The sequence below is a fragment of the Solanum tuberosum genome, unplaced genomic scaffold (assembly GCF_000226075.1).
Source record: "Solanum tuberosum cultivar DM 1-3 516 R44 unplaced genomic scaffold, SolTub_3.0 scf00086, whole genome shotgun sequence".
In the NCBI taxonomy this organism is placed as follows: domain Eukaryota; kingdom Viridiplantae; phylum Streptophyta; class Magnoliopsida; order Solanales; family Solanaceae; genus Solanum; species Solanum tuberosum.
This window is the reverse complement of record NW_006239010.1, coordinates 768,923-781,247: the sequence shown is the minus strand read 5'-3', so window position 1 is coordinate 781,247 and position 12,325 is coordinate 768,923. Positions and strand designations below refer to the sequence as shown.

Below are 12,325 nucleotides of genomic sequence, written 5' to 3'. Positions count from 1 at the left end.
ATGCTAAGATTTCCTATACATGCTGGAATTAAACCAAAGAGCTCATTGCCTTGCAGATATAATCGACCCAAATTAGATAAATTTCATACTGCCTCAGGAACATGTCCCTTCAATTTATTGTTATTTAGATACAGCCCTTGGAGTTGTTTAAGCTTACCAAACTCAGGAGGAATATTTCCAGTAAAGTTGTTATCTTGAAAGACTAAGGTTGTAAGACCACTCATGTTGCCTATACTTGTGGGGATGAGGCCATTGATGTGAGCATCGCTTATTTCAAAGAATTCAATAGTAGATGAAAGATTCCCTATTGAATTTGGCAGAATGCTATTCAATGGATTGTAACCCACATCTAGATATTGCAACATCCTACAGTCTGCCAAAGATTCGAAGAACGGCAACTCATGTTCACTGGTAAGTTGATTATCATGTAGGAAAAGAAATCGCAGATCAGGAAGACTTCCCCAATGAGTTGGAATAGTGCCACTGAAGAAGTTGTGTGCTAACCCCAAATTTTCAAGCTTGGAGGCATTTGTGATATGCGGAGGAATTTCCCCTTCAAGCTCATTGCCAGTCAAGTGAAGTTCTAAGAGGTTTGGAAGATGAAGACCAGTAGAGGTTGGAATTCTCCCCGAGAGTTTGTTCAAAGTTAACGCAATGTGTTTCAAAGAAGATATATTAAAAATAGCCTCTGGAATCTGACCTATAAGATTATAATTTTCTTCAAAATCGAATTCTATCAAATTTGATAGCTTACCCAGTTCTGGAGGAATTGGCCCCTCCAAGCTATTGCTTCCGCAGTAAAGATTTCGCAGAGTGGAAATATTTCCCAATGAAGTGGGAATAGTCCCATCTATTGGATTATTACCAATATAAAACTCCTCGAGCTTCGTTAAACAATCAATATTTTTGGGTATTTCTCCAGTTATGTTGTTGAAAGATATGGACAATATTTTAAGTTGTATGAGTTGGCAGATGTTGGAAGGAATTCGACCAGAAATTTGATTGTGAGTTAAACTTAACCTCTCCAGATGTGATAAAATATTTCCTTTTTCAACCAAGAGAGGACCAGATAGGCTGTTCTTTCCCAGAGATACAGAAAGTAGTGACGAGATATTAAACAATGCTTCAGGAATGGGACCTGTTAATTGATTATCAGTCAAGGACAAAACTGCAAGCTGGCTCAGATTAACGATCTCCTTAGGAATGTTGCCGCTGATTCTATTAACAGACAAACTAAAGTTCAGCAACTTTGTGGCATTTCCAATAGCAGGAGGAATTATACCTGTGAGGCTATTATTCCTGAGATTTAAGACTCTGAGTTCAGGTACATACCATGGCCCTCTCCACATTTCACCACTGAGTTCATTGAAAGCCAATGAAATTACTTGAACTCTACGGTTTTGAAATAGACTTGTTGGTATACTTCCGTTGAGCTGATTGTTTTTAACATCAATCACACGCAAGCGAGGCAAGTGGCCAAGCCCATAAGGGATGCCCCCATGGAATAAGTTGTTCTCGAGATTGAGCTCTCTGAGAAAGGACAAATTGGCCAAAGAAGGAGAAATTGTGCCTTGAAGTTGTAAATTAGGAAGATTCAAGGCTACAACCCGTTGCCTTTTTGAACTGCACGTGACACCGAACCAAGAGCAAAAAGACGCATTCTTGGTCCAATTATTGGCCAAAAAATGATTGGGACTTGTAATAAGATTTTGAAAAGCTAGTAGAGCTTCTTGGTCTGTCTCATTTGAGGGTGCAGCTGATACAAAAGCAGAGAAAAAGAGAAAAATCAATAAGAAAATGTGCTCCTCCATATGTTTTATATGTTTTGTTGCCAAAGTTACACCATTATATAGCAATCCTTGGTGTAGAATATTATTTTTCCACCAGAATCTTTTGTCTCCTCTAATTGGCTACAGTTCCTATGTCATACAATCATATTATTCTAACACAAGTTATTGAGATTCCCTAATTATTAAGCTACATTAAATAATTAGTACTCCTATAAGCAAACTATATATTATATCTCATCCTATATTATTCACAACCTTGACTTAACCACTTACGGGGTGCGTTTGGTTTAAAGAATGAGAAAAATTACTTATTCAATGTCTAGTTTTGAGTGTAAAATTTAGTAACTAACGTATTCTCTGAATAAATAATACAACGTTGATTTCTGATATTAAACTCCGCATAAGTTATGCAAAGTTATTTTAATACCGGAAACCCATAAGAACATACAATGACCTTTCCTGCCCTCAGGTTTGATCTTTAATTATATTTCTTAATATTATTCAAACATCCAAAACATATTAAAGACTCTGAAGAACAAACAGTATATGACTCCAAGTAGTATGAACGACTTACGACTATATATATACTAGTTTTGGACACGTGCGTCCCATGTTAATCTATGTTGATTCATTCAAATATTATATATATATATATATTATTTTTTACAATAGTCTAGGTGTTTCATGAGTTGTAATCGGTAGGTTGTTTATGTAAACCTAAAAAATTTAACTTGTTAAGTTAACTTAGGCTTGCACAATATTTAGAGAGTTTATTGTTTGTATTTTTAAGAACAAATATGTGGTATAGATGCAACAATATTATGATATATTTATATCTAATATAATATTTATTACGATTATGATTATATTTAATTTTGTCTTTCACAAAATTATAATATTAGTATTTAATAGAATGATTATTGCTTTTGAAGGCCCTCAATATAATAATGATGGATTGTTAGAAATTTGGTATTAAAGAATGATATACATGTGCATATAAGAATAAACTCTTCTTTATCTCTAGTAAATTTATAATTAAGTGGTTTAGACATTTAAAATGTGATTTCTTGTATACTCAGATATAAGATAATCCCACATTATTTTAAATTGTCACCCCTTTCTTCACTTCACAAAAATTAAAATCGTTAATGAGTGACACCCCTTCAATATTTATGATGTCATGACTATCCAACACTTGAAAGAGGTAAAATTTATTTAAAACTCTCATCTCATGTTTGCAAATTTCTTAATTTGGAGAATTATAGTTAAAGGATGAATTTTAAGAAACTGTTAGATTAGTTTAATTTTTAATTATATTTCTATTTTATAAAGTTTGTATTGAACTACTAATTGAAACATTATTATCGTGTTATATTTTGCAAGAACTATATTTAATCAAATAAAATAATTAAAAAAATTTCTTTATAATGAGATGTTAAGAATAGTAGAAAATTTCAAATTGCACTTGAAAAATTCCTTTCTCAATCATGAATCCGAGCTTACTACTTGAATCACGAAAGGCGATTTTCTCATTGCCTATTCAATAATTGATTCCTCAAATAGAAACTAAAACACATTATAAATTGTGAAGTCTACAAGCTAATAATTTTCTTTAAAATGACAATTGCCAAACCAACAATAATATAACATGCAACCAAAGCTAAACAAAATTAATTAACATTGCATCAAACGGTTGGCTAGATGTGATTTACACTCGTAGCGGTATATTGTGTTAACTGTTGAGTATATATATATTAGATCAAAACATCTTTAATTACAAACTTCGATTGCAATTTCTTAATAATTCTCTTTTGATCTCATGACGTGTTAAAAACAACAGGAAAAAAATATGATATTTGATATGATAACAAGGAAATTTTTTAAAATAATAATAATTATACATAAAAAATAAAAAATAACTTATCTAAAGCATGAATATACTACGAAAATTAAAATGTTTTTATTTGCAACTTAGATTTTTACATGAATAAATTTATTTTTATTGGTAGGTCATGCAACAACCATTGTTTATATATATAATCTAGATGTTCAAAGCTTTAAGTATGAAGAAATCGCCGGCTTTAGGTCCCAAACAAAACATTTTCGTACAATAATATCTAATGTCAACATAATATTAAATAAATTATCATAAATATGAACAAACCGTTACAGTAGAATTCATTCAAGGATTTGAAATATCAAATCTGATAAAAAAAAAAAGGAAATAACAAATATAGGAATAGTGTAATTTCTTCATAGAACATGAAATTGGTCATGGTTATCAATAAAGTTGCTTAAAGTTCAACTTGTTCTTTTAAAGATTGATTTCAACCTCCGGGAAGATTTCAACATCCCTTCTCTCGTTGTAAACTCCATTAGAAGATGTAACAATTTGTACACATTTCCTTTCTGTAAACAACAAACGAATATAAGGAGAATTAGTGATCAGTGTTATGAACTGAAGCTAAAAGTGATATAAATACTGAAGGATAAAAACAATAGAAATATAGACAATTTTTTTTATTTCTTCCAAAGTGTACCTAAGTCTTTTCAAAGTGTATAGATTGTTGTTTCAAATACCACAATTTATAGGACATCATTGAGTAAAATCAAAAGGTATCATAATCATGCCATTAATTTCTTGAGAGTGTGGGAAGATTATCAAGGTGTGAAGATTAATGATGAGATAGTGGAGGTGTGGCATTAATACACATTATGATAAAAATTACACCTAAAACTGATCAGATAGAAAACGAAAAGTTTCTCTAATAGTTTTTCGTAACTTTATACTCCCTCCGTCCACAATTGTTTGTCAGGGTAAGGTCATGCACATCCCTCAAGGAAAATTTAATATAAGGTGTAATTTGATTAATATAACCCTACTATACCAAGAATACCAAAAGTCCACATAACTTTTCAATTGAACTACACTATCATTAAGGGCAGAATTGGAAAAAATTGACTAATTATTTCTTGATTGTTTAAATTGACAATTAATCTTGGACATCTATTTTTAGTATACCTGCCAAACAATTGTGGACGGAGGGAGTAATTAATTATTTTTACAACTCTTCATTCTCCTACTTTATTTTAACAATAAGTGAATCAACTTAGCAATTTAGGCATATTTAATATTTAATTAATTAGATATTTTATAATATTTTAATTTAGTATAGGGACAAAATGGTAATTCAACTTTGTAACTTGAGGCTTCCCACTTTTAATAATACTAGTCTTTGGGAACGTGCTTTGTACGTTTGTCCCATATTATTATTATTATAAAACTTCTTTATATTTTAAAAATTGAATTATAAAATAGAAATTGTTGAAATTTAAAATATTAATTCACTTTTCATGTTTTTTGATAGGAACACCTAATAGTTTAAATGTGAACATAAGCAAGGTTGGTTATGTTTTCAAATGCTTCACATATTAAAACTTATGTCATGACTTTCAGAAATTAGGAATTCCTCCTCTTATGTATGCATAACAAGAAGTTGTTGTCGAATATATGAAAGTAGTATTTTGTAAATGTTGAACAAAAAGTTGATCAACATATGTCTTCTTTAATATGGCTAGAATATCATTGTCTATAGTATACACCTAGTAAAAAAGTAAGAATTATATTATGACGAAGATAATTAATTATTACTGACATCAAAAAATTGAATCAACATATATTAATTATCATTGCACCTACATGTATCCTTTCTTTGATTCAAGATTATGATTTCTTTAACATAAGAATATTATTTGTATGGTTGAAATATAATCGTATTACGAAATATAATAAGAATCAATCTCTCTATTCAAGAACATTTTCTTTCATATGAAAATTTGACATAAGAGTATTACTTGTATTGTTTAAGTATAATTGCATTACGAAATATAATAAGAATCGATCCTTAGTAAAGAATAAGGGACTTGATATAAAAAGTTAAAATATGTAAAAGATGTTAAAAAGTATAAGATCTAAATATCTTGAAAATTATACAGACAATTTCTCAAATCTCAAAAATCTTATTTCTATATCACGTTTCCTACAAACTATATTTTATGTATGTGAAATAATAAAATTGATAAAAAAGAGAGTTGTAAATAGCATATCCATTATGTACCTGATGATGAGATGTGAAGAGCGCACAGTTGCCAAATAAAATCTGAAATGTAGAGAAATAAATAAGAATTAGTTAGCAAACTCTAGCAAATCTTCATATATTAATTATATATTGTTGAGAACTAAAATGAGCATAAGAGGAATAAAGCAGTTACCAATCAACAATATATATTTATATATTCAAACTTTTATGGCATATAGCTGCTAATCTATATATTATATAAAGCTTAAAGATGAAAGATTAATGTGACTTGAGTTGTAGAAAATCACTGCACATGCACTATATATTACTCCAATTCTATTTGACAAGGAACATGAAAAGTTCACATAACTTTTGGAAGCTCAAGGGAAAAAATAGTAAATGTGAGATATGAAATAGTAGGATTGTAAATTGAGTTCAAGTAATCTGTATTAGGTTAATTAATGGGGAGATGAAAGATTTCTATTACTGATAAATAACTTTTAATATTTTATTAATAAAAAGAGATACTAGATATAAGCTAGAATGATGAATCAAAAGAAGTATACAAACAAAAAGAAGAAAATTGATGAAAGAAAAGAAGAAAACAAATATGACGAAGAAAACATATCGAGATACCACATATAAGGTAGAAGAAGAAAATCGATGAAAAGAAAGAAATCTAGGGAAAAATGATAATCCAACTTTGAATGTTGGAGCTTCCCACTTATACTAATACTAGATGATTCTTGCCCGTGCTCAGCACAGGCCCAACATTTTAAATTTTATATAATTTTATTTGTTTAAATCTTTCTTAAAAATATAATTGAGATCTGAAATAGTAATAAATATTTCTAAATAATGTTGGTAGGAACATTGTCGAGCTTCGCAGAAATATATTGTGAATGGTTCTTGTACATATTACTATGCATTCATACCAAGCCAAGCAAATCATCAATGTAAATTTTCCAAATCAATCACAATAACTTAAGTCACAAATTTTATTTGACAAAATCAAAAGTTGATATTTTTATTATCTCTATGCTAAGTCTTCTCCATCCAATAAATCGATATCTTCACAAAAGAAGAAAAGAACCCACGTAAGAATAGAGAAGAACAACAAATAGAAATGTTGACATGAATAACATATTAATGAAGTGTTTTCTATAGTTACATTGTTTTTGTTTGTTTAGTAAAAGTACATTAAATGGTGAGACTCAAAATTGCTATTGCCGACATCGGTCACCAACGTGCTCTTTTTTTTTAGATCTTGTAAATTTAGGGTGTGTTTGGTATGAAGGGAAAATGTTTTCCAATTTTCTCATGTTAGGTTGGGCTAAATGTTTTTTGGAAAATCAACTAATTTTCCTCAAATTTAAGGAAAATGACTCCCCTTCAAAACTTTTTTAATGGTACATCTACCTGAACTATTAAATCTAGAGACCTAACCTTTTGTTCAATTGCAAAAGAAGAATAACAATGATAAAAGGAATACATTTTAACCATTTTCTACAGGATGTAGTATGATTCAACATCTTCATAAATCAATCACAAAGACATGAATGGTGTCCCACCTTGACATTACATTTCAAGAATCTCCTGATCGGTTACATTTTGTGGAGACTTCTCTACTTTTGACTACTCAGTAAAAGCTAGCAACAACTGCACACTATCAGTCTCATCATCCTTTTATGTCAAAACAATCAATGGACTGCAGACATTACGTTATTTACAACAGAAAATGACAAATTCCTTTTAACATGAAACTTATACACTTTACAACACTCAACCTCCTAGCTTCAACACCAATTTCTTTCAGATACATGGCTTCTGCTTGAAATGTCTCACCAAGCATTCTCAAAAGTAAAAACTCAACAATCAGCTACAATGGCATTATTTGTCATCCCCATAACATCAGGATCATAGTGTATTCAGATGTGCATCTGATTTTAAAATTACAAAGTCTAACATCATCGGTTATGACAAAAGTTTATGCCTCATATACATTTCCTTTTCCAGTGCACCATCCCACCACACATAGAGTAGGGAACTGCTGACTTATAATTTTGAAATTCATTTTAACCTTGATATCTTGCTTTTAAGGGCGAAACAAAGATGAGCAACAGTGATACGTGAAAGGGCCTCTTGTTGTATGTTACTATATATAATAAAGATAAGAGAATGACAATAACTCTACTTACTTTGGAAGAATTCATAGAAACTGGAAGGAGTTTAGCATAGATTGCACGACAAAACATATTGTAACAATATGATTCATTGCAGTTATTTTATATAGGAGAAAGAGAGCTTGAACTTGTTTTCTATAATGAACCTACAAAACACACGTAAATAGGATAAAAATATAATCCAAATTCTTGATTCAACAATAGAGTGAGCTACAAACAAGATAAATTTTTGGGCAAGGTTTATTGTTCTTTACCAAAATAGACTTAGCAGATGAACCATCTTTTACTAAATCAAGAGAGAATCAAGGGTGATATATTTTTAAGTTTATTAATGGTGTTGTCCCGAAATCTAAGACATTAATCGAGATAAAGGAAAACAGTCATCTATTTCATCTTCTAGGTCAAATGGCATTAACATAATACATGAGCATGACCAGAAGTCCACCTCTATGGAATACTTTCATTTCTTAATTGGAAAGTTAAACTACATGGTGTCTGTGGCAAAATGTTAAAGAAAAGGGTAATGGAAAATGTCAGTATAAGTTCATTGGAGATATTGATTAATAGTAAATATTGATATACATTAGCATTACTCTAATGAAATAGTGAGAAAAGTTTATATTTCATGTACAGTATAAAATATCAGCCAATTTACAAGTTCATCAAAATCCTTTTCTTAGTAGATAAACCCACACGTAAATTTTGTGAAATAGTCTCGAAGAGTAGTTAAAGGGGCTGAGGTTGCTCCTGCTATAAATTAAGAGAATCATTAGAAGAAATATTTCAAGGAGTAGTTAAGTGATCAGGAGATAATAACAAACTATTTGTGTTCACCCAAATGGCTTGAGATTGCCTTTGGCTTCTACATCTCTGAAACTTGTTTGGAGCAAGCTACCGAGTTCCTCTTCGCCCTTCATCACTCTCTATCTCCAACCCTTGACATTAGTTAGTTTGTGCTTTCCATTTGAGTTTTCAAAGTTAAGGTCCCTTTTCCTTGACCCTTGACATTAGTTAGTTTGAGCTTTCCATTTGAGTTTTCAAAGTTAAGGTCCTTTTTCCTTATCCTTTTTTTCTGACTTACCTCCCCATCCATTTCCTTGCCTCAACTACTACTCTTATCATTAATTTTCAAAATATCCAAAAGTTATCTTTATAAATCTTAAAGCTCTGAAATATAGAGAGTTAGTTTTTAAAATATTTTCTTCTAATCTATTTAGTGCCTCTTTGACTTCAAATATTGCAACATAATAGCTACTATTAAATAAGTAATGAGACGGAAAATATAACAATCATATTCACACGAGTGGATTGAATTTCATCAAGGGGAAATAAAATTATTCACCTTATAATGGTCAAATAGTGGAAACCTTTGAGCGTAGGCACAGCTAAATCAATTGCAGTATCAAAAGAATTCGACTCCATATGAGTTGTATGTCACATTTCACGACCTAAAGCTATGCAAGTATTTTTCAGATCAGAAAAAAAAAAAACATGACAGAAACATAGGATGGAAGAAATCGAAACTGATAACATACATGCTTGGTGTTTACTCGCAGTGCCATTGAGTTCATTTAATATGTACTTCCTTGCCTCTGAGTTCTTGCACGAAGATGGTATTTTCAGATTTTTCTTTCAAACAATCCAATCGTCAATTCTTCTTAAATATCTTAGTTAAGTAAAAGAATTAGGCTTTCTTTATACCCTAATCAGAGTACCAAAAGTATGTTTAAAGAACATTAGGGGTCTTACACACAAGAAAGCAGTCAAAACAATAGAGAATATCATAATCGGACATAACGTGAAAAACTATCTTACACTTATCTTTGACAAAAAAAAAGTCACAAGATTGGATAAAAATAAAATAAAATAGTGCATCAACATTTTAGTATAATTTTTTAAAGTAATTGAAACACTTGAAATATGAGTATTTGAAAAGGAATCATATGCTAATCTTATTAGATAAGTTATTCCTAGGATCATATTGCAATTCTCATTAAAAAAAAGTCATTCCTATCCCTTTTTCCCTCCTCTTGCCTGAATTGATAATAGATAAATCCACCTTCTGTTTCTGATAAACGTAGTCCTATTTTGACTACTAAAAATCACCTTTCAGTTCACAATTTTGTACTCTTTCAGGTGTACCAGCAGCTATAAATGTACCTACAACTACTGATTATAATGTATAATAGATGCATAATAAATAAAGATATCAATAAAGTTAGAAACTTTAATACCTCAATTTGTTGCTGTAAAGATATCTAATGGGCCTCAAGTTGAGCCTTTGGAATACCAAGGTCGTTAGCACCTGGATATTGAAAAAGGAGAAAACAAATTGTGGATATTGAGCAAAGGGTACATATGCTAATTGATCATGCAATAATTATTTACTCAATGCTCGTTCCCCATTTGAGAGCACATTGGCAGAACTGGCCACTTGACTATAAGACGGTGGAACTGGAGCATATCCAGGAGACCTGCAAGAAACCTGTTTTTCTTTTATTGTCATATTTCTCTCACAGTCAAAAATAAATAAATAAGGTAGTGAATCTTGTATAAATATATATATAATAAGATAAGATTTTTCAGAGCCGATGCAATGTGAATCCTGCAAGCTTTGAATCAAGTGCCGATGTGTTCTTGTACACATAACACAAATATATTACAATTGAAATACATCAAAATTCTCATATTGTGAACATTATAACTTATACATACATGAAATCATGAAATCTCCCGATATGTGTAGTTGACTGAGCAACAAAAGATAATCTCACTCTTTTATAGGAAAAAGTCACGATTTCCACACAACAATAAGTACATGTGTATGTTAAAATACAATATGGTCAACTCTCAACATTAAGTAGTTAAAGTTTCTATACGTACCACTGACTCTATATGAATCATTTATCATATATGTGCAAACATATATAAAGATAAAGAGTATAAACACTATCAAACTTATACATAGCTAAATTAGCGTACCTTAGAAAATGACACAGTAGCAACTCAACAGAAAAACTGAGTTGATAGGCATTTCAAGACTCTAATGTTAGAACCTCCGAAGATGATATTGGAAGCTGAAAATTGGATTTGGTGTGGCATTTACACGTCAAATCAAAATTTCTTTGGTGGAAAGCTTCGAAATCCACCATTTTTGAAGCTTGGATCTCAGTTTAGATTTTCCATTTCGAAGTTTTCTGGATGATTAAAAACTAAATCTGACTTGATGATAACATTTGAACATTAAATTTGGCAATACGTAGCTGACACTGGTGATAATTGTTCAAGTCTCCATTAATTAAGGTACATTTTTTGTTGATGAACTCGAGTTGGATATGATAAGGTCAACAGAGAGACGCATGTGAAAATATAATGATTGAGAATATACATATGCTTTATTATTTTTTTCAATTAAAAATATTTGGCACAACTATATAGATTGTTTGTTGCAAAAATCTACTATAGAAGATGAATCTGCTATGTCCTTTGTACTTATTGTGTGTCAATGTTCACTATGCTTAACAGGATGGGGATGTATTAACTGGTCTACATTGTTGTTGTCATGTTAGCCGCTTCAATTGATTAATTCCATGAATAGGTTAGCTTATTTTTGTGTTGGTTCATCCGGAAGAATACCATTAAGGTGTTTGAGTATTTGATAATGCTAATGTCCGTTAATATTTTAATTGAGGCAGTTATGCTAGTAAAGAGAATAAAGAGAGCGATTAAAGAGTGAAAGTAAAATGAAAAGAGCAATAAAATGGAGAAGCAGGTAAAAATCAAAATGAATTTAGCAAATTCGCTTGGTTTGTTAAATCAACTTGAGACTTGAGACAACCAAAATAAATTTGAATGGAAAGCATACCTGATGTCACAAGAATGAGGAAAAGACGAAGAGAAAGTTCTTATTTGTCGTGGAGTTCTACAAGTTCTTGGCCTCTGTTATTTTGTTCTCTTGGGAGGAGAAAGAGAAGTAGATACTTCTAGACTCTACTTCTAAGTTCTAGGTTGCTCTTTAATCCTATGACACATTACCATTTTGCCCTTCAATCATATAAGATTTTTCATAATTGCCCTTGGTCGTCCTAGGCTTCACTCTTCTATATAATAAAATAACTAGTTATTGCACGTGTATTCTAATATGTTCAATGTTTTTAATCACACAAAAAAGATATAAAAATCTGAATGTGTGTGATACATAATATAAAATTCAAAAAAAATGCTCAGAACACAACATACAACATAACAACACAAAAATTAATCAATAGCACTA

General features: G+C 30.7%; 1 protein-coding gene and 1 long non-coding RNA gene across 3 annotated transcripts; both read right to left on the bottom strand.

The window, feature by feature from the left end:
* Nucleotides 1-72: 72 nt before the first annotated feature.
* Nucleotides 73-1,905, bottom strand: LOC107060518 (putative receptor-like protein kinase At3g47110). The gene has a single exon (XM_015308497.1). It carries the CDS (start codon nt 1,809-1,811, stop codon nt 84-86), a length of 1,728 nt encoding a protein of 575 aa, XP_015163983.1. The 5' UTR covers nt 1,812-1,905; the 3' UTR covers nt 73-83.
* A 7,515-nt stretch (nt 1,906-9,420) lies between these two features.
* LOC107060519 (uncharacterized) lies at nt 9,421-11,988 on the bottom strand. Of its 2 annotated transcripts, none has more exons than XR_001473392.1 (4): nt 11,918-11,988; nt 10,287-10,537; nt 9,588-9,651; nt 9,421-9,500 (listed from the first exon to the last, which is right to left on the bottom strand). It is a non-coding gene; the product is annotated as an uncharacterized lncRNA (long non-coding RNA). The 2 variants fall into 2 exon arrangements; XR_001473393.1 differs by having other exon boundaries at nt 9,588-9,644.
* Nucleotides 11,989-12,325: the final 337 nt, after the last annotated feature.

Excerpts from the sequence above, each read along its gene's own strand:
- LOC107060518 (XM_015308497.1), bottom strand. The coding sequence starts at position 1,811 with ATGGAGGAGCACATTTTCTTATTGATTTTTCTCTTTTTCTCTGCTTTT.